The 21,054-nt window shown below is 38.2% G+C and overlaps 1 protein-coding gene across 7 annotated transcripts in view; it reads left to right on the top strand.

Annotated features, from left to right (window-relative positions):
* The window catches only part of ELMO1 (engulfment and cell motility 1), a 301,680-nt gene that overhangs the window by 138,466 nt on the left and 142,160 nt on the right, over positions 1–21,054 (top strand). For all 7 annotated transcript variants that reach the window (XM_072925847.1, XM_072925846.1, XM_030265190.4 and 4 more), the window contains 2 exons: positions 2,345–2,449; positions 15,390–15,498. In XM_072925847.1, the coding sequence (XP_072781948.1) occupies positions 2,345–2,449; positions 15,390–15,498 (214 nt within the window). The remainder of the gene's footprint in view (positions 1–2,344; positions 2,450–15,389; positions 15,499–21,054) is intronic.

Here is a 21,054-nt window from a genome sequence, read left to right as displayed (position 1 = left end):
ATGGTTTTTCTGATTAAACATAGTAGTGATGGTAAGAGACAAAATGAGTCATCCTTACTAAATGCCATGAGATTCCTCATGTCCTTGTTGCTTTTTTATTGATTCAGAATGGGATGAAGCAAAAAACTATTCAAGCAACAGTAGGTCAGGCTTTTTATTTGTGTCCTGCATTTATTTTACCATTGTAATTGCCAGTGAAATAAGTTATAGCATTTTAATAGCTGGAGAAATGCAGCTGAGTCTTGAAACGCTCTGTGCTTGTCAGGTATTTATCCAATGTACCCTACCTGTGCTGTAGCATGGGAGCCAGGAGTGCACATTCAGGCCTATGCTGTAGCTATACTTCCATAAGGTTTTGTAAAACTATTGCTGTAGGGTTCCTTGCAGACTGGTGCTTCCTGTGGTTCCCAGTATCTTTCCCAGGGAAATGGACCTCATGGACCGCATGACACAGAGAAGTATCAAGTTCTGTTACTCAGGACTTGTACTTTATGACCAAAATGGAGGTAGTTTCAAACGCAGAGAAGAATCTGTAAGATATTCATGCTGGGGGGGGGGGTATTTGTGTGTTTGTGAGACTCAGCCTCTCTTAAAATGCCCTTTTTGAAATGCTTGAAGATTGTAGGAAGGGAAGTTTTCTCCTCCCAGAAGCTGAAGTCTGTAGGGCTTGTGATATTTGTGAAGCAGTTTTGTACTGATTTTAAATTTTCTGACTGATATAGGCATCAGTGTGGAAGATGAAAGGTTGAGAATTGGGGAAATAGCAATGGAAGGCTATTGTCTGTCATTCAGATCAGCTGATGAAAGTGAAAAAAAAAGTTTAAAGGAGAGTTTTTGAAACTTAAAATTACGACTCGGTAAGACATTGTTTTCCCTTCCTGAACTACAACTACCCTTCTTAAATACTTATTACATAGATATTTCTATATAAAATCTACGGTTCAAGGCATCCTCTTGATTCCCTAATTAGCCAGTGATTGTTTTGCTTGTACACCAGTAGCCCTTATCTGGAAATGTACAACCAGCAGGTTCTGCATGCCATCCTCTGAATAATATATTTGTCTACTTTAGAAGTTGTAGTAGGCATCTTAATGTATAAATTTTACTTTCTACTATTTTTAATCTTTTATGAGACTGTGAATTATTGACTGGCTAAAACCAACGTACGATACATTTGAAGCTAAAATGGGGAAAAAAGTAAAATCACTCACTTCTACCACCTTATGGCCTGACAGACTCAGCAGAAGGAAAAGTAGTAAAACCCATGCTTTTATCAGTGAAGGGGGTGGATCAGACCCTGAGCACACTGCAGAAACAGAGTAATGGAAGAAACCTGTGCTGATTTTTGCCAGTTTTCTGGTATTAAATGCACTTTTAAAGTCCGTGTCAGCTGGGTCTTGCAGAATAGAAATGCCATTGCAAAGGAGCTAGGGATATCTTTCTGTGTCAGAATGATGAGCAGAGAAGAAGACATTGCAAAGGTGACACTGATACAAGTAGCCTAGCAGAAGAGAGGCATTTTTTTAATAGAGATATATTCTTGGGACTTCTGAGCAGCTTTTTTGGTGTAGGCAGGCAAATTTTCATGTCTAAACCATGAACTACATGAAGCTTATTCAAATGTACATTTTATTTCATCCAATCAAAAAATCAGCGAAGTTAGTAAATATTTTGGGCGCTTGTAGTTTTTCATGTAGTGTGTGAAACTGAACATCTGCAATATGTATGTGCATGTGGAAGCTAATGAGTTCTAGTTATATATGATATGTTCATTAATTCCATAGATGAAATTAATAGGTTCAGAAAGTGACAAAAAAATATACCTGAATTCCACAAGATGAATCTGTTTATTTCCATATAAAATTTTTTGTGTTCAGGAGTCCACAAGATCCAACAGACTTAATACAGCTATTTTAGTCTGGTAGGGGTTTTTTATCTTTTTTGTGATTTACTTGAAATAGTTCCATAACAGTTGTATAAATAGGTGTTTTGGTGTCTGTTGGCTAAGTCATATGTATTTTCATGTACTTTTAGTCTGTAGTACCACCAAGGAGTCTATCTCCATGAACGACATGGGTGTCTGTACTTCTGAAGCATTCAGCCTTTGGGAAACTCCATTCCTCAGCTGCAGAAGTGAATTACTGACATGCCAGCCTTGTAATGGCTGCATTTGGTTGTAGAGTTTTTCGAGGCGATTTCCTTATTAAGAGTTCTCTGCTCAGCAAAAAGACCTCTGTTGCTGAACATTCTTTGACACACCATGCTAACACAGTGCTCACCAACAGTGGGGAGCTGATAGCTTTTATGAAGGTGCTCATTGAGTGATCTTGCTCTTTTTTTGCAGAATCATGTAAACCCAGCAATGGATTTCACACAGACCCCTCCTGGAATGCTGGCCCTTGACAACATGCTGTACTTTGCTAAACATCACCAGGATGCTTATATTCGGGTAAGGCTTCATCTTGTCGTGGAGATCTTTGCAGTTGCCTGTTCACTTCACAGTAATTATGTCCTGTTTGCAGTTGACTTTGGATGGGAGGTTCAAAATCCTGGTTTCATTAGCAACAAACTCTAGGAAGGCAAACCACATGATGCTAAAACATGACATAAATCTGTAAAAGCTCTGGGAGAAAGCTGTACAGGTGTCTTGTCTGTCATTGCTGAGTGAAATATTCTAGATATTACTTTTTTCAAGTATTCCTTTTTGCTTAGGCCTGCAAAGAGAACAGAAATGAACCTGTGCTTTTGTCAGATGCATAATGGATGACCATAAACTCAGAAAAGAGTAATTATGCAGAAATCTCTGACCTGCTCCAAGTCTACCAAAAACTGCCAGTATATTTTTGTGGAAAGGAGGATTTGAGGATCAAATGCTTTGAGAGGTGACTGAGTTGGCAGGGTACTGAGAGTTAAGATGCTTCCGCTAAAACTAATGCTGTAGGGAGAGGTCATGCTGGGAGTAAAATATGTACAAAGCATTATGATTTACTTGTATAACCCATTCCTGCCCCCTGCCCACTCCACTTCCTACATTATTTCAAGGTTATTTCAAAGGTAGTTGGAGGAGGTTATGTGTTACAAACCTACAAGAAGAGGCATACAGCTGAATAATACCTGCCTCTGAAGAGAACAACTTTTCCTGAACTTTATTGAAATCAAGAGCTTGCCAAGCAAGCACAAATAGGAAGGGAGGACCGTCATGACAGTCAGTGTCTGAAGTTCATAGGGGTGGTTTAATTCCCCAAGAAAATTGCTCATGCAAACCTGCTTAAAGAAGATTGTGTATAGCAAGAAAACAGTAGACACACCAATCATTTCCACTAAAAATCAAGAATGATTTTTTAATATACGTTATCATCTGTTTTCTACATGCAGTAAATTGGGGTCAAAGCTCTAATAGGTTTGCAAAAGGCCTGCTGATATGTATGGACATAATAGCAGATGATGAGATTGTAAGATTTGATCTTTAAATGGCTCTTTCTCTTCTATCTGAATCTAGCAATAACTCTTTAAAAAGACACTGTGGTAGTATGCAATACCATAGTATTTATCAATCCCTATAAATCCCTGAAATCAAGGACCATCTCAGGTAATGAACAAAGAGCATGTTTTCTGGAGAAACTATGCTGAATAGTGTTTTTGTTTAAAAAAGAAAATTGCTTACTGTTTCTCATTAAAATTTTATAAGATCTGGACTGTGCTACTTCATACTTATGAAAATTCTGTTTAGAGCATTAGAGGCAGCCAGTGCTTTCAAATGGGTCAGACATGTTTTAAAGAAGTCTGAAATGTTTGAAAGAGGACAAAAAATTCTGTTGAAGTAGAGCTTTCATTGACATCTCTCAATTTTTTCCTACTTTTTCATGTTCATGTTGCAAATACTGTCTTAAAAATTGGATTCAGTGAAGCATGTAATTAGCCACTTTTTGGAAAGGATTTTGCTGCCGGCTCAGCCCTGTTTCTATAATGCAGTATTTTTGCTGCTGCATTACTGAGAATTTTTGTTGTTTTGAGCTGCCTGTTTTTATTTCTGCATGGTTCCTGTTATGAGAGTGCCTGACTGCCTCATGTATTTCCCTCCTGAGAAAGAGTACACATCCGCTAGAAGTGCCTTGCAGAGGCATTCTCAGATTCAATTGCTTGCCTAAAGCTGCTTTGGGGACTGTAAATGTGCTTTGGGAGTATGTTAGTCTATCCACCACTCTGAGGAGTTCTACTTAGTGTTTATACAGCATTGCTAGCGCAGTAGGAACATCTCTGAGATGATGGTGTTGTGCAACTCCTGCAGCGTTGATAGTCTTTGATTGCAAAATACACCTACTTTCTCTGTCTTCACCTCCTTGACTTGCTAGCTGGTGTACAGTAGTTTCCTGTGGACCCTGATATGCCTATTCCTTTTTCAAGTTCCTTATTTCACATCTAACATTACCTTTCCTTCATGGTCGTCAGCTCCCAAACCTCCCACAATGCCAATTTGCTCTACTTGTACAGCCTGTTGACCTTGCTTATTTTTTCATATGTATTTCTGCTCCTGTACCCTAATAAAATTCCTCCTGTGGTCAAGCTAAAGTTTCCACAAGAAATTTTTAGCTGCACAGTCAGCTATACACTTATGTCCTGAAAAACTTGTTTGACAGGAGATCTTCTCTTTTCATTGCTGATACTAGGAAATAGTTTAGTTTCTAGGAGGAGAGATTATTTTCAACTTGTCTCTTTGCAATGCAATTGATTCCTGTGCCATGGGTTAATTCCTAAGCCCCAGATACTATCTCTGCTATGCAGTAATTAGAAATTGAGGCTGAAAATCAGAGCTGGCTTGAAACAAGCTGGGAATATCTGAAGTTTTCCCTGATAGAATGTGATGTATTAAGCAGAGACACTATCAGGAAGTCATAAGGGTTTCAGTGAGTGTATTGGCAGTGCTGCATTTTAATGGGCAGCACAATTCCCTCCAGTCTGACCTGTGACTCTTAGGATGCCCCTGGTCCATGACGCTTAGTTCTTGTATTAATGAAAATAATGGATAAGCAGAAGTTAGAAGAGAATACAGTCAATAAGTAATCTCTTCCTTTTTCAATCCTTGGTCTGCCTCTCATAAGAGATTCTGCTTAGAAGTAATTTGCATAATAAATAGATTAGTTAGGTAGGAAGGCTGTCTGAAACTGAGGTGCCCTCTTGGGGGCTGGAAGTGGGGCTTCAAAGACCAGTAGAAAACGAATGTACTTTAGCACACTAAAGTAGGAAGAGTAAATACAATTGCAATTTGTTAAAGAACATGGGTGTGAAGTCACTGAAGCAGATGGGTAATGCTGCGTCTTGAAAGTAAAAGACATTTCAGGGTGAAAATACGGGTGCCACATGGTGAAGTGGGAAACTAAAATAACCACACTTCCCCCCCCCCCCATTTTGTTCTTTGTTAACTACTTCCCCACAATCCACTTTTTCATTCACCTTTTCCCCCTTGTATACTTTTTCCTGAAATCGCAGTAATATGTTTTCTTTATTTGCTGTCTTCTTTCAGATAAATACAGTGTTTGTACAAACTTGGAGTTAGCAGATTTTGAACCTCAGGGTTTTGTTTGCCATACAAGAGTACTGGAGCCTCCAGTAGAAAGGCTGTTTAGTGAATGGGAAAAAAAACAAACATGTTCTCTTTCACTGTGTGGTGTCCTTAGCTATCATTTGGTTTTTTAAAAAGTGTCCTATTGAATTAGTTTCCTGTTGGGTTATCTTTTCTTTTTCTTCAGTTAATTGTCTGGTGCTATCAGTGACTGATATACTCTAGAGTTTTTTCATGTTGCACTTAAATAATCAATCACTATAGAGGCTTGGCTTTTAAAAGGTGATGACATAGTATATGGAATGCATTGATGGAAGTAATGTTGAATTTCTGCAAGAAATTCTTAAATTTTCCAGAGGAAATAATTGGCAGCTTCCCAAGCTCCATAATTATAGGACAACTAGAGTGTATAATTAAATTTAACAGAGAAGAAAATGATTGGAATAAAGCTTTGTGACAGATAATTTTTTTGTTCTTTTGTAGCAGACAAGTCATGTGCTCCCTCACTTTGAATTTATTCCTTTCAAAAACTACTTTAGCTTCACATTCTACTAATTTTAAAAATAAAATTATAAGTTACCACTGAAGACAGACTTTATTCAGTACAGACATCTTGATATTTTTCTTACAAGTAACATGTAGCAGTGTGTCTTTTTATTTTAATTGTAAAAAGAGTCTGTGGAAAAACCTTTCTCACTCTAATAAATTTGGTTTTGATGACTGACAAATTGGTAGCTTATCTATATTTTTCTTCTGTGTTTCTGACCGGCTATATTCTAGCAGGACTCACTGCTGCTTTGGGGTCAGCTTCTGCCTTGAGAAGACACATACTGTGTCTCATCATTTTGTTCAAGCACAAGGAATTGGTGCTTCAGGCAGAAAATGCGAATAAAATTAGCAGCTTTGGGTCTGAACATTGGCTGGTCATCTATTTTGGGTTCTGTCCAGGTGGCTGCCTAAGTTTACATCCAGTTCTTTGCTCTTTATTACATTAGTAAGCTCTTCATCTGTAGGAAAAATATTGTTTTACTCTAGCCTGAAATTCAAGTCTCATCTGTAGAAGAGAAAGTTTATCCCTTTTCCTACTGATTTTATCTATTTTGTTCAAATATTCTTTTGATATTGCATGTAAGATTTTCCATAAAAAAGATTATCACTGGGGTGGGAAGGCAGTGTTGGAATCCATGCTGAAAATTGGATCCATTTTATAATCGATCCAATGCTTCTAAATTTTTGTGAGTGATGTGTATGATGCTTAGTGGTATGCTCTCAGATTTTCTCTTCTTGCATTTAAAACAAGTTTTAAAAGTTATTACAATATTCCAAGTAAAAAAACCCAACACATGGACTTTAGTTGCACCAAGAATTACTTTGATTACCTGAAAATTAGAAGGTGACTTGGTTTATGGTCAGTGCTAGAAAATCCCCCTTACCATGAATTTGCTGAGCTGGTAATTTGGTTATTCACACAGTTGTAATGCAGGGACACTTCTTCCCCAGCAGCTACATTTGGGGAGGCTGAGGAGGGAGCTCTTTTGCATTTGAAGCTTTCAGAAGTCAGGGAGGAGGAGCAGGTGCTGTTTGCAAGTGCCAGTGATGCAGGCAGGAAGATTGCTGGCATCCTGCAGAGACCTTTCAGAACTTAAATGGGTTGAGTCACAGTCAGACTGTCTGCCATATACTTTCTACTTTCCATGCAGTTGTTGTATAGGAGGCTGCCTACACATCCTTCCGTCAATTCACAAAGTCTCCTCGTGCCTACTCACTCTCTCCTGATCAGATATGAGGAGTCCAACATATAATTTCAGCATTTTTCTGAAATAAAATTGAGCTTGATTACTGCCATGCTTTTCTCTCCTCACAGAAATTGCAGGAAAAGAGATGTGACTTATTTTTTTTCTGTAGAAGGTAGCGAGAAGAGTGAGGTTTTTTGCATGAGTATTCCTTGTGAGTCTTGTGAATGAATGCAAAAAGACCTAATTGCCTAAACCATGTTCCCAGATTATTAATGTGTTCTTCTCTTTCCTCTGCCAAGCATTCCATTCCACTCACATATTTAAGTGTCTTTCTGCCTGTGTTTTGTTTCTTCCTAAATATCACCCAATGTTTCTCCTTTACATGACAACCCTGAGGGCCTCCATCGCTGAGGGAATTAGAGACGGGTCCCTCTGCAGTTAAAGATGCAAAATCCTGGAGTGGCTGATTGCTGCATAAACACAAAATTAGCACAGAGGAAGGGAATCGTAAGTGAGTCATGGCACTCTCTGCACAGTCCTGTGTGGAATGTGCAGTGGGATACATATGACATCTTACAGTCCTGTGTGAGTTCAGATCACTTTCCACCATTCATAACACTCCTAAACTTTCCCAGGTTTATGGAAGCTGTTGTCTAAATGGCATCCTGATCCAAAGGGCCCACAAATTGTTGCAAGCCTAGCAACTGTGCCCAAAAGGTTTTGAATCACACCAAGGTTGCAGCAGTAGCATACAAAGATTGGGCTAGTTTTTGTGAAGCCACAGTCCTTCCACCTGCAAACCTGAGATGCATATGCATGAGGAGAGAAAACAAACTCTTGGTTGTTACAGGTTTTCCCATTTACCCCATGTCCAGAGCATTTGTGATGTGACTCTGGCTGCCAGGGCCATTGATGTGCTATAAAGGTTGATGTTTTTCTCCTATAGCCATACTACAATTACATTAGGGCACCCATAGGTCCTGCTTTACATTATAAAAGAAAAAAAAAATCAAAAACTTGCTCTATTCTGCAGATACTGCAGGTCTCTGCCTTCCACCTCTGCCACTGGTGAGCCAGGAGAGAACTTCAGGAAAAGCATTGCCTTCTTACATTTGTGAGGGGCACAGAGGGAGAGGAATACCTGACTGGTAGTTTCCAAACTGGAAGTTTAATGACCTCTCACATACCTGTGACTTACAAAGTGAAGAACACATTCTGGTGCTGCTTCTGAAGATGACAGGGTAATGGAGCCTTCTCGTCTTGGGCCTTACCACCAGGCTTTATGATTATTAGGTTGGTTCTTCATAGAGAGAAGGTGGTTTTTCTGCAAAGAAAAGAGGAAGACACAAGACAGACCACTGCATATTTATATTTAGATGGAAAATAAAAATTGCAGTCATGCTTCATGCTAAGGTGTTTTTGTGAAAATGAAAACTTACTGCTAGGTGAGCACCTGCAGAACTATGCATATTTAGCTTGAGATGGTTTGGCACTACATTTGTTTGAAAAGTATATCTTCATCATAATTTTCCAGAAAAAAACAACTTTTGGAGACGTTAAGCCATCTCATATCAGTGGCTCCTTTCTTATTTTTCAATATCTGTAGAAGGTCTCAACTTTTCTTCTAGATCTTTGTTTAAATTGCAATTCTAGTGTCTTCCAGAGGCAGACAGAAATAACTGTTGCTTTATTTTAGCTTTGCCATGAGAAATTTCTATGACTCAGGAATGTCAAGGAAGAGTGAGATAAGGGAAAGAGGAAGCATTGGGAATTAAAAATACAGCATCAGAGGGGACAGTGCAGAGTGAAGGATGTTGGAAGACTGATGCCGAAGCAAATGACCAGCTACCTTAGGAAGAAAGCAAAGTTGGTGATGAGGATGAACGGAAGCTGAGTCTGCCTGCAGTAGTCTCTTACCGTTCTCAAGAAGCATATCTTAAAAGATTTGTGTCTTAGACTTACCTAAAGCACCTAAATGAAGAAGGAATGGTGAAGCCTACCACATAAAATAAGGAGGCTTAGGGGGGAAAAAAAAGCAGTGTCAAGAAAAGGAAGAGAATCCCTGCAATTTCTGTATTTTTAAATGCTGCTTGACCTTTCATTTTGGGTCTAAGGAGGTTTTTATGATCTCCACTAAGTAGCTCTCTGAACCTCTTGATATTAACCTGCATCAGACTGCTAAAAAGCTTGTTCTCTATAAAGACAGGATCATTGTACAAAATTGGTCTGTAGAAATGCTCCTTTTTAATAGTGCAGCAATATTCGTTGAATTGCCTGCTCTGGGACTTATTAGAAGTATTAATGCAGCTACAGTGGATCTTGCCTTACTTTCACTTCTGTATTTATTTCCTAATCACAATGAATCTCTATTTCATTGCCAAGCTCTGATTTTGGCTCGGGAATCTGAGAATTACATCTGCAGTTGCCATGGGCAATATGCTTTGAGACAATTTCATCTTTAATGTGAAGGATTAAGGGACTGGCTAAGTCGATATTTCTTCCCCGTGAAGGAGAAATGTTTCTGTCTGGTGGTTTCAGCCTCCTGGATTTTGATGAGGAAGCTTTTGAAGATACCTTTCTTAAAATTTTGCCTTTTGTCCGTCATTAACTCTTAGATGCAGGTATAAGCTTCACTACTGGAGCTGATGCAGATTTAAACCCCATGATAGTCAAGTGTGGAAAATCCTTCACTTAGTCCACTGCCTTCTGAGGGCCTATTTTGAGCTCCTGAGGTAGTGACAGACTCAATGAATAATTCAATAGAAAATCATAAAGGCACACTGCCATCAATTTAGAAAATCTTTTTGATTTTGAGGTTGGTGTCTTGTAAGAAGTTTTTTTGCTACTGGGCAATTTGTATTATTTCTGTGATCTTGGCATGATGCTTAAATTTATTTTAAAGTAAAAAATAACTTTTAATGTTTTATTTATTAATTTTGCATATTTACATTTTATATATTTATTTTCTTTATTATAAATCTGGGGTTTTTAAAATTAGATTTAAAAACAAATTGTTATTTTATGTCCAGGCCACTGGTAGGTATCTTGTTAAACCTCAGTTTTCTTTATCCCATCCATCCAGTCTGTCAAGATCCTTCTTCTTACCCTCCAGTAGATCAGCACTCCCATGCACCTTGGCATCATCTGTGAACTGACTGAAGGGGCCCTCAGCCCCCTTATCCAAATCATTGGCAGAGATGTTAAACAGAACTAGGCTCAATGCTGATCCCTGGGTACATCACTTGTGACGGGACACCAGCTGGATTTAGTTCCATAGATAGATGGACATATATAGTAGATAATTTAAAATAGTAATATCTGTTCAGAACTGTATTCTACTACAGATACTGTCAAAATCTCATGCCTTAACAGGCTACGTACTTGCATCTGTAGAACTGTTGAGAAAATGGATAACACTGATTTCCTAAAAATTTCACCTCCTTACATTTTAAAAAAAACATTTTGAAACCTCTTCCTTTCTCCTCTCTTCTAGTCAATTAATCTCATTAATTTCCTTCTGATTCTGTGCTTCTCTCATTCACTTTATCTTTTTTTCATTCCATTTTCTGTACTGCTATTGTTTTGTTCTTGTTTATTTTTACAAAGAATATCACTAAGGCTTTTTCTGTCTTAGGAATTTTTTGTTTTTCTATTCAGATTTTTGTCTGGAGTTTTTTGCTTTTCCCTAAAGAAAAAATATACATTGTTGTTGAATACTGCACATTATGGTGGATTTTTTTTTTTTTTTCTGCCTCGTGGTAATGGGCAGTATTGATCAAAGAGAAGAGGAAGAGAGGAGGATCTGCAGAATTTAATACTCTTGTACTGTGAGCTCATTTTGGTTTTCAACTGTGTAACCCCTAGTGTATTATAAGCTATATTCCCATGTTTGACCTACCCAATTCTGTAACTTCACAAGGACTGAAGATAGAAAAAACTAGCAGAAATAAATTTGTAATATTAGAATAAAGGGTTAGCCAAGTAAACCAGTGTCAAGATAGTACTGAAATAAGATGGGATATGAACCAGCAGTGTGCCCATGTGGCCAAAAACGCCAATAAAATCCCGGCTTGGATCAGTGATACTGTGGCCAGGACAGTGATTGTCCCCCTGCACTCAGCACTGGTGAGGCTACACCTTGAATCCTGTGTTCAGTTTTGAGCCCTTCACTGCAAGAAGGACATTGAGGTACTGGAGTTTGTCAAGAGAAGGGCAAACTGAGTCAGGGAAGGGTCTGGAGCACAAATTCTGTGAGGAGCAGCTCAGGCATCTGGGGGTATTTAACCTGGAGTAAAGGAGGCTCAGGGGAGACCATTTCACTCTATTAACTCCCTGAAAGGAGGTTGTAGCAAAGTAGGAGTTGTTCTCTCCCAAGGAAGAAACAACTGGACAAGAGGAAATGGCCTCAAGTTGTGCTAGGGAAGGTTTAGGTTGGATACTAGGAAAAGGTTTTTCATGGAAAGGTTGTCAACGACTGGAACAGCCTGCTCTGGGGAGTGGGGAGTGGTTGAGTAACCATCCCTGGTGGTATTTAAAGGACATGTAGGTGTAGGCACTTGAAGACATGGCTTAGATAGTGGTGGACTCAGCAATGTTGGGTTAATGGTTGGACTGGATGATCTTAAATAACTTTTCCAACGTAAATGATTCTGCGATTCTGTGGTGCCAGGAATTCTACTGCAATGTCCGTGGTCTCTGCTTTTGAATAGTTGTTTTCCCCAAGAAAAATTTAACCACTGTAGCTGCTTGTTGTGAGTGTCTGGTGGATATGCAAGTCACTGTGGATTTTTGATGGGGAGAAGGAGGAAGATAACAGGGTGGAGCACTTAATGAGCATTAATGATAGAGCTCTGTTTAAAGGAAGGTTGTGTGGGCTTGCAACTTCCTCACTACTTTCCTTCCAGTGGTAAAATAACTGTTGTGATAAAAACCTGACTTGAGCCAGGATTATGCTCTATAGATAGATAGAAGTATTTTCTGTCTTGGGCAGTGTGTTATATTTCTTTCCCTGGTATTGTTTTCACCCAGTTTATGAAGCAAACGTGTTCATTCCCTGCTTATTTCTCCTCTGTAACCAGAGTGATAAAAGAAGAAACATTAAAACCATGCCCTTATCAGCTCTATTTATAGCATTTTACTTTGGAACAGGATATGAGTCGTGAAGTCGTGAAAAGAGTATTACAAATATAATAATGAATGTTGTAAATCTGTTGCCAAGACTAGGAATGATTTCTCTTTGGATATTTATAAGAACCTATTTTTTTTCTTTCCCTTTTTACTGTTGCTGTTTCTTGCAGAAGATCCATATCTGTTAAATTTGCCTACAGATATTTAGATGCAGTAAAGGACCGTCCATCTTACTTTCTCAAAGAAATGTGACATGGCAGCACTGCTTTATTTTGTACAGCAAATGCTAAAAATACTGATTCTTGTAGGGAGTGTGTCTGAGAATCCTTTTAAGACTGCTTTACATATTGATTACTCAAATTGCCATTTAATTTGCTGTATAGCAATACACAGTGCCTTAACTATTTCTCTGGCATTCTTATTGATTGCTGTAATTCTGTCTTACATTATATGCATATATGTTGTCACCATTAAAAATTTATGTGCTCATGAAATGTTAATATGTCGGGTTAATGTGAGACTCAACAAAGTGCATTTGCCAGAAGCGATCAGAAATACATCCCCATGCTTCCCTCTCCCTCCCCCTTGCCCTTTCAATTTGCCTCTCCATTGATTTTATTACCAGTGTTTCTCTGCTGTATCTAAATCTGTATCAAAGCAGCCCCCTGCTTCAGTATGCAGATTTTATGTTTTATTATGTGAGAGATAAAGCAGGGTAATAAAAAGAACGAGAGAAGTGATCTTAGGGAGGTGTTGAGACACACAGCTTTCCATTGTGCTGGTGCTACTCTATCATTGCTTCTGCTTTTGGGTGTAGAACTGTAGCACTATCCTCCATGAGAGAGACTGAAGCAAGATGACTCATCCAGAATATAAAGTCATATTCACATGTTTCTTGAACAGCGGCTGCAGCAACGTAAAACAAAAATAGCAGGGGTGTTTCTCTGATTTACTGTTACCCAGAGACGACATGGAGTAATTACATGCCATTTAAACCAAAACTTCTAAAAGGAAAAGTCCTCTTCACAGACTCTGGTACATGACACAGTACTATTGGAAAAGGCCAGCAAAAATTTGTGGTGATAAAGTATATATCATATCCCCAATGACTTTCTAAGCTTCTGTGGGAAGTGTAAGCAATCAAAGGAAACATAGCAGCACTGGAAAACAAAACCGAGAGATCACGCTTTCTTGTAACACAGAGAGCGTGTGTTACATCCCGTCCTTTTACATTCCTGGGTGACGAGTTGGGAGCAGCTAGAGGCTGCCCTTTGTGTACTGTAGGAGTAAAATAGGTGCTTTTTGAAGAGACTTTGGCACGCTGTGTAAAGCACATAACTTTCCTACTTGCTTTAGAGTTTTCACTCTTTTCCCATGTGTAACTGCTTCCCAGGAAAGGTCTAGAAGCAGGTCTCCTTCTAGATGTAAACAGTGAAAACCAAGATCTGGGGAGTGAGGGGAAGGTTTTAGTGGCATCCAGCATTGAACTGCTCCTCCCCTCCACCTTTCCTTCTGGTTTTGGGTGAAATTCCAGCCTTGAAGCACTTTGCAAAGTTTTCTTTGCTTGTAAAAATGGAGATTTAAAACAAGTAAAAAAACATGAACAAGTCCACAAACAACAAAAAAGCCAAACAAACAAAAACCATGATGTAGATGGGAGCTAGCAATACAGGAGTAATGCAAAGCAGAGAACAATGTCTAAACACCTGTTTGTGAGAAAAATTTAGAGATCCTCTGGGATTCTCGGCTGTTTGGCAAAATATCTTACCTTTGAAATTTTCTTCTTCTGTCCCTCATCTCTAGGCTATGCAGGAACTGTTTAGGATGAGGTTTTTCTTTTAGTAAAGTGGCAACATTTGTTCTGCAAAAACAATTCTTACTTCAAATTTGTTTTGACAATTTCTTTTTTTTTTTTTTTTTCCAGACCCTATTTTGCTCTTTTTTTCAGGCTCACTGCTTCAGTGAAATCTATAGTATTTTTATAACTTTTAATTTCTTATTTAGTTGTAGTGTCAAGGAAAATTTTATCTCCACTGTATCAGATACGGCAGAACTTAATGGATATTAAAATGTGGAAGGAGTTATTTTCTCCCATTTATTTTACAGTGTCACTCAATAGAGAATGCAAAGGCTCTCCTTCAGTCATTTTTGCAGCATTCATGGGCTTTATACAAGAGTGATAGTTCCCTGAAATGTTTTGCACATAAGCAAAAATTCTTTTCATAACAGAGAGAATGCCGATATTTTCTTCCTTTGTGTGCTGTTTGATTTTATCACTTGAGCCTACTTTGAAGACTGAATCCAGTGATGAAAATTCTGTCCCAATTTGGCTTTTTAGATCCTTGTAGGTGTGTTCATGCCTATCAGTAATCTACCTAACTCTTTAACCAGCACATTTAAAATGAAACTATTTCTTTCTCTTTGTCCTCTACTTCAGTTTCTTCAAGTCAGGGTGGTGCAGAACAGCAACACTGCATAGCAATGGCAAAACTTCCCAGCTGATCATGGAGCAGCACTGTTTATATGTTGCTTGCTGACTCAGACATAGAATCATAGAATGGTTTCGAAGGGACCCCAGAAATCATCTAGTTCCAGCCTCAGGACAGGGAAACCTTCCACTTTACCAGGTTACACATCCAGCCCCATCCAGCCTAGGGATGCACTTCTAGGGATGCAGCATCCACAGCTTTTCTAAGAAACATGTTCCAGTGCCCCACCACCATCACAGTAAAGAATTTCTTCCTACTATCTCATCTACTCTCTCTCAGCTTGCAGCCATGATGTAAATGGCATAGGTCATTTAGCTGCAGGGAAGACTAAAGTTTATGAAAATACATTTTCCCGAATTCCCCATACAGTTTCCTAGACTAAGTCTGTTATGTCTTGTAAATGTTGGATGTGGAGCACAGTGTCGCAACTCATGGATTCTTCAAACTGATTATTTTCCATTTTGATTCCACCTTCAGATTGTCCTGGAGAACAGCAGTCGAGAAGACAAGCATGAGTGCCCATTTGGTCGAAGCAGCATCGAGCTGACAAAGATGCTGTGTGAAATTCTGAAAGTAGGAGAGCTACGTAAGTTGATCTGTTTGATCTCTACGAACTGTGGAGTGAGTTCAGTGATACCTGAGTTTTTCAGTGCAAGAATTTTCTTCCAAGAAGCATTCTTCATATAGCTGCACATAGAACAGTGGAACTCAGAATGACTACGTCTGTTTTCTCTCTCTTACTAGTTTGTGGCATCACAGGGATGAGGGTAGAATAGGGGAAATGGGCATCTATTCTTTGGCTCTCTTCTATAAGAAGCAGGACGGTTGCATAATTTCTAGAGGAAATTCAGTTCATTTCCCATCAGGTGATTTGCTGTAGGAGACTTTGTGGTTCTTACATTCCATGACCTTGTCCATAGATTAGTTTTATATAAGTATCTTGGTCATTCTTTGTGGGATTGCAAATCTAAACTGATACATCCCATTTTCTCTTAGATATCTGAAGCTCTATCTAAATATCAGATGATAGACATATCATTTACTCAGAAAGTATGATATGAAATACTGTACTTTAATACAGAGTAAACAAGCTGCCTTTGGCTTCAATTACAGTCCCTTGATAAATTTTTAGATGCTATCAAACAGAAAAGCATGTCTGTATCTTCATTAGCCTGGAATGTTGGTGTTTATCGATATGTATAAATTTCACTTACCCATCAATAATATTTTAGATCCAGCTGCAGCCTGTTTTGGTAAGGTCTACCAACAAGTTTCATTTTCTCCTTGCAGAAGCAGGGGACACAACTAAGATGCTTTTCTTTCCTCAGAGACATCTTCCTTTTGAATTTTTTTCCCTACTAAAGATCTTTTTCTTTTATCTTTACACCCAAGCCCATGAAATGTAATGAGAGAAGATCAATGTAAAAGGCAGAAAGAGAGCCTGTAGGTATCATTGTTCCTATTAGCCTTGCAACAGGCATCAAAAGCTGTTTCAAAGTATGATTTTGCTGTTGATACACTTGAAGCTTTTAAATGTAATGTCTTGAGAGAATTTATTGACCAAAAAAAAACCAAACCTGCCTCAGACATTGTCTCTGTACAATGGACCAGGAAAAAAACCTCTGCATTTCTTGCAGCTTCCAAATTGATATTTGTGTTTGACAGACCCAGACAAATGAGACAATATTTGCTTTTGAATACCATCCTAAGTAAACCAGATATATTAAGGACCACATTCACTATGTCTACAAATAAAGAGTTTAGCAACTGTTTTAGATGTTTTGCAATGATAGTGTGTTGTATAAAGTTCAGACTGTAGCAGACATGAGTCTTTAAAATAACCTTATTGCTGTAGTTGAGGTGTCTAATGCCAAATCACGCATGACAGATCTGTCTGATTTTTTCTGCTGGTAAATGTAGGAGGGACATATGATCTCAATAAAGCTGTAAGCCTACTTGAAATAAGTGCTAAAGATCAACTTTATTTTTACAAATGCACAGAGAAATATCTAAAATCAAAATAACAGCTTTGTGGTGTTTTAATGCATGTCCTATCACTTCATGGGATTGCCCTGGAATTTGTTGTTAAAAAATATGATTGATCTTGAGGTTAGCCAGGTGTCTCAGATTTCCTCCTTGAAGTGTGAGAATTCATTTGATAAATAAACTTTTCTTTTTGCCACGGACAGGTTTGTCATTTGTATATGCAAAGAGCTGTATGTTGATGATTTGCTATGTATGAAACTGTTTCTCCTGATTGCTTCTAACTTCTGCAGATAGATCCTTTCATGTTTTAATTTTTTCCTTCTGTTTTTTTTTTTAAGTGGCGACTGTGAATAAAATAGGTGGATTTGGGGTAGAAGCTCAGTTACCATATGTAGAAAATACCTTAGTTTTAAAAACAAAATGAATTGTCATATCTTAAAATCTGGTTTTTCATTTTAATTGTGGGTTGGTTGTTTGGTTTTTGTTGTTTTGGAGGGGGTGTTTGTAGGTTTTGGGGTTTTTGAATTTTTTTTTTTATTTTTTTGTTGGAGTAATTATGTAGTTTGGAAGTCTGAGTTTAGAAAGAAAACTTAAAAGTTCCTTGAGGATAGCTCTGGCTAAGGGATGTTACCTGATAATGTTCTGAAGCCACTTGTTTTGGTGTTGCTGAGGCTGCAAGCCTCTGGCATGCTTGGTGTGCTGATGTGCAGCAGGCTCCCGTGGTGGTCGTTTATAGGTATGGGATGTTGTAAACGTGATGGTGCTAAGGAGAAGTGTACTGGTGCTTCTGTTGATAGAAACCAGATGTAACATGACTGACTTCTGTAAATCATGCTGATCTACACCCACAGAACATCTGTCTCTGGATGCAGTATTAGGTCTGTGTTGTGGCCTTATATTCACAGAGGACCGAGCTAAGGTTACTTTTAACTCGTCTTGACAATTCACCTGTTCACCAGTGTGCTTCCTTAATGGTTTTGTTTATGTGGAACTCTAATTGTCATCTGAAAAGGGTGTAATAAAATACACCTTTAAAATAATGTGCAGAAAATAGATTTCCTGAAAATGGCTGTCATGGGTGCACATCTAAATGACCTGAGATCAGCAGTATGTATTGATAAGAAATGCAAACTAGAACTGACAGCTCAGGAGAATGTACATTAAAGTTTATGCTTCACTTGAGATTAAATACTGGATTGCTGAATAGGATTGGACATTTTAAAAACCAGTAGTTATAGTTCAGGGCAAATATGTCCCCATTAGTTTGTATGTGGTAGGTTTCTAAATATGTATTTAAGGTGGCCCATGTTTCTCCAGATACTCAAAACTCGCCATTATTGCATTGCAATGGAGAGCATTCCTAACAGTTTCTGAATTGTATAATTTAAAGCCACAATAAATGACCTTTTGCTCATGAAATATTCACCAGTAGAAACTTTATTTTAAAGTGCAGAGTAGATAAAAGCTGCTAGATTGTCCATTATTTATGAAGAGCACTTTAATGCTGATTATATTCCCCTTGCTCCACTGTATTAAATACCTTTGGGCAACAAGAAGACATTTTGCTATTTCTTTTTGATCCTCTCAAGCATACATTCATCCCAGAAAGGACTCACTAGAGCGTGTTACAGGCATGCTATTCTACTTTTGTAGATCCACAAATTCAGGTTCTAGACTTCTTAATTCTTTGACTTTGATTCCAAAATGTCCATGACTCGAAAATTCATCTCTTTTTCAGCAATGCATTTGAGTATATGTTTAGATCCTGTGTAAATAGAGAAAGCTCAAGTGCAAGCTGTGAGTTGAGCATATGGTTACTGCTTTACAGAGGTGGACTTGCAGAGTAGAGGAGGTAAAACTTAAGAGGAAGGTTGGTGTAGTGTTTTGGTAACATGGAAGCTAGAATGCAACATATAAGCCTCTTCACTAAAGCTTCTGATTCAGTAAAGAGTGGGATATTTAACCATAATCTTTTAATCTTGCATAGGATAGAATGTCTTCAGTGAGTACTTGCCCAGGCAATCATCTTAGCAAACACCCTAGTAATTCTGATTTCTTCAGTAATAGCTTCCTTTGTCTATCTTGTTGAACAAGAGGATTTTCTTTTTGTCTTCTGTGTCTTGGAGATGATATCAGACAAGAATGCTGTGACCTAGTGGTCACTCTTCCTCTTCCTGTACAGTTAGGTACTTAGACACTCCTTATTCCTAGTACACTGACAGGTTTACAAAGAGGAGAAAAGGTGAGGCCATTCATTGTTCCTCCTAAGTAGCTATGAAAGCTGAGGTAACCTCCCCCTTCCCTTTTATTCAAGTTTTAGTACATGTCATATATGCTCAGAGGAGAAGGAATACCCACGAACAGACTGCCAGCTTTGCTGGGAGAGAGTAACATGGCAGATAAATGTAAAAATCAAAAATGAGATCCAGAAAACCTTTGACCTTCCAGAACTGGAGTTAGTACATTTAATGGGAGATTAGGAGTTCATTAAACCTAGTATTTGTCATGAGTGAGAAGCTCACCATTTTGCATAAGTAACCCAAATGCTCTCTGATCTGAGCCTACAGTGTCCAGCTCTCTACACCTCTGCTCAGTGTGTGACACTGGTTTTACCCTCAACATCCTTTAAACTCTGATTCCTGGTGGGAAATGGTAGTGGACCATGCTACCTGATTTACGGAGAACTAGTAAAACTTCTTGGACTTGTTGCCTTCTTTCCATACAGGTTCAAATGAAATTGTTTAGTATTGAAGCAGGTGAAGAGGCTTGCAGCTGGCAGAGGAATGATAGACTAATACTGTGTACACTGAGGAAAGACAGTGCTACAGTAGTCTAAAGATGTTCGTAATATTATGATGTTTATTAATATATATCATCATAACATTATGATTATTATATATGTCCATTATTACTGCATGCCTGAAGTTCTTCTCTAGTTAAGGCATGTCAAATTTCATGTATTTTTCAGTACATTTTTGAGGAGGACACATGTTCAACTGCCAGTGTTCCTATTTGATTGTTTTGATGGGAGGGTGTTTTTTGGGGCTTTTGCAAAAATCTGCACTCAGGTTTTACAGGTGTAGATGCCACATGTCAGATATCTGTGTATGGATTGTCCTAAATCTTTTATCAGATAAATATCTTGACTGTGGTTTTTGGTTTTGGGTTTGAAATTTTTTTGCTTTTCTGGCATGGGGAATTTATTTATCATGGAATTTCTTAGAGTGAAATTAATTTACAGGACTTTTTTTCCTCAAAAGATAAGATCTAAATGCAATTGTATTTTCATGCACTTAATGCAGTTGTGCATGTTTTTGCTTTAGATTTCTTGCTGCATTTATTGCCCAGGTTCCACAATCAAAATGTTCTAGAAATGCTTACATTGGTGACCCTTTCTCAGCTAGAATGCGCTGAGCATTAGAAGGTATACAGTGATATTCATGGTTGTGCCCACTGAGAGGAAAGTAATCAAATCTCATGCTTCGAGGAATAAGCTGATTGCTGCAAGGGTCAGGAAGCACTTTTTCTCTTTGCACAATTTTTCCTTTGCCTTGCACAATCCATAGTGTGCAGTGTAGTTTGTTTCTATTGGCTTTTCCCTGGAAGCACATTGGTCACTTCAGGATCAGCATTCCAGACCTGAGGGCTCATGTGGTTTAATTTTCCTTTTGCTACAATAAATGCAATATTTTTATGACTGAATGTCATATTTGAAATTATTTTCCCCTTGCTTGAAAGCTAATTGCCTTTTTATGCTCCTCTTCCATCTCCTTAAGTTCAAATAGAATAAAGCCCTAGAAATAAAAAAAGATATTTTCATTTACTGGCATTGTTCTGGCACTTCTTCTTGTAATTTAATTTTCTGGAGAGCGAGTAATTTTATGAGTCAAGAAATGTTTGTTAGGAAGTTGAAAAACTTTTCTGGTCATAGAGTTATTTAGTGAAAGGTAGCAATTTTCTCTTTCATCATGAGCTTTTATTATGAATACGATAAAAGAATTAAAAAGATATTCTAACTCCTTTGTTGTAGCTTTTTGCTGCATTCATTCTTACCTATCCACCTTTTTGTCATCTTGCTCAAACCATCACCACAACAGATAAATCCAGTTCACAGCAAAAATTAAGCAGATTGTGACTGAAGTCTAGAAGCAACTTT

The sequence above is a fragment of the Taeniopygia guttata genome, chromosome 2, assembly GCF_048771995.1.
Source record: "Taeniopygia guttata chromosome 2, bTaeGut7.mat, whole genome shotgun sequence".
NCBI classification, from domain to species: Eukaryota; Metazoa; Chordata; class Aves; order Passeriformes; family Estrildidae; genus Taeniopygia; species Taeniopygia guttata.
This window is presented reverse-complemented; position numbering and strand designations above follow the sequence as displayed.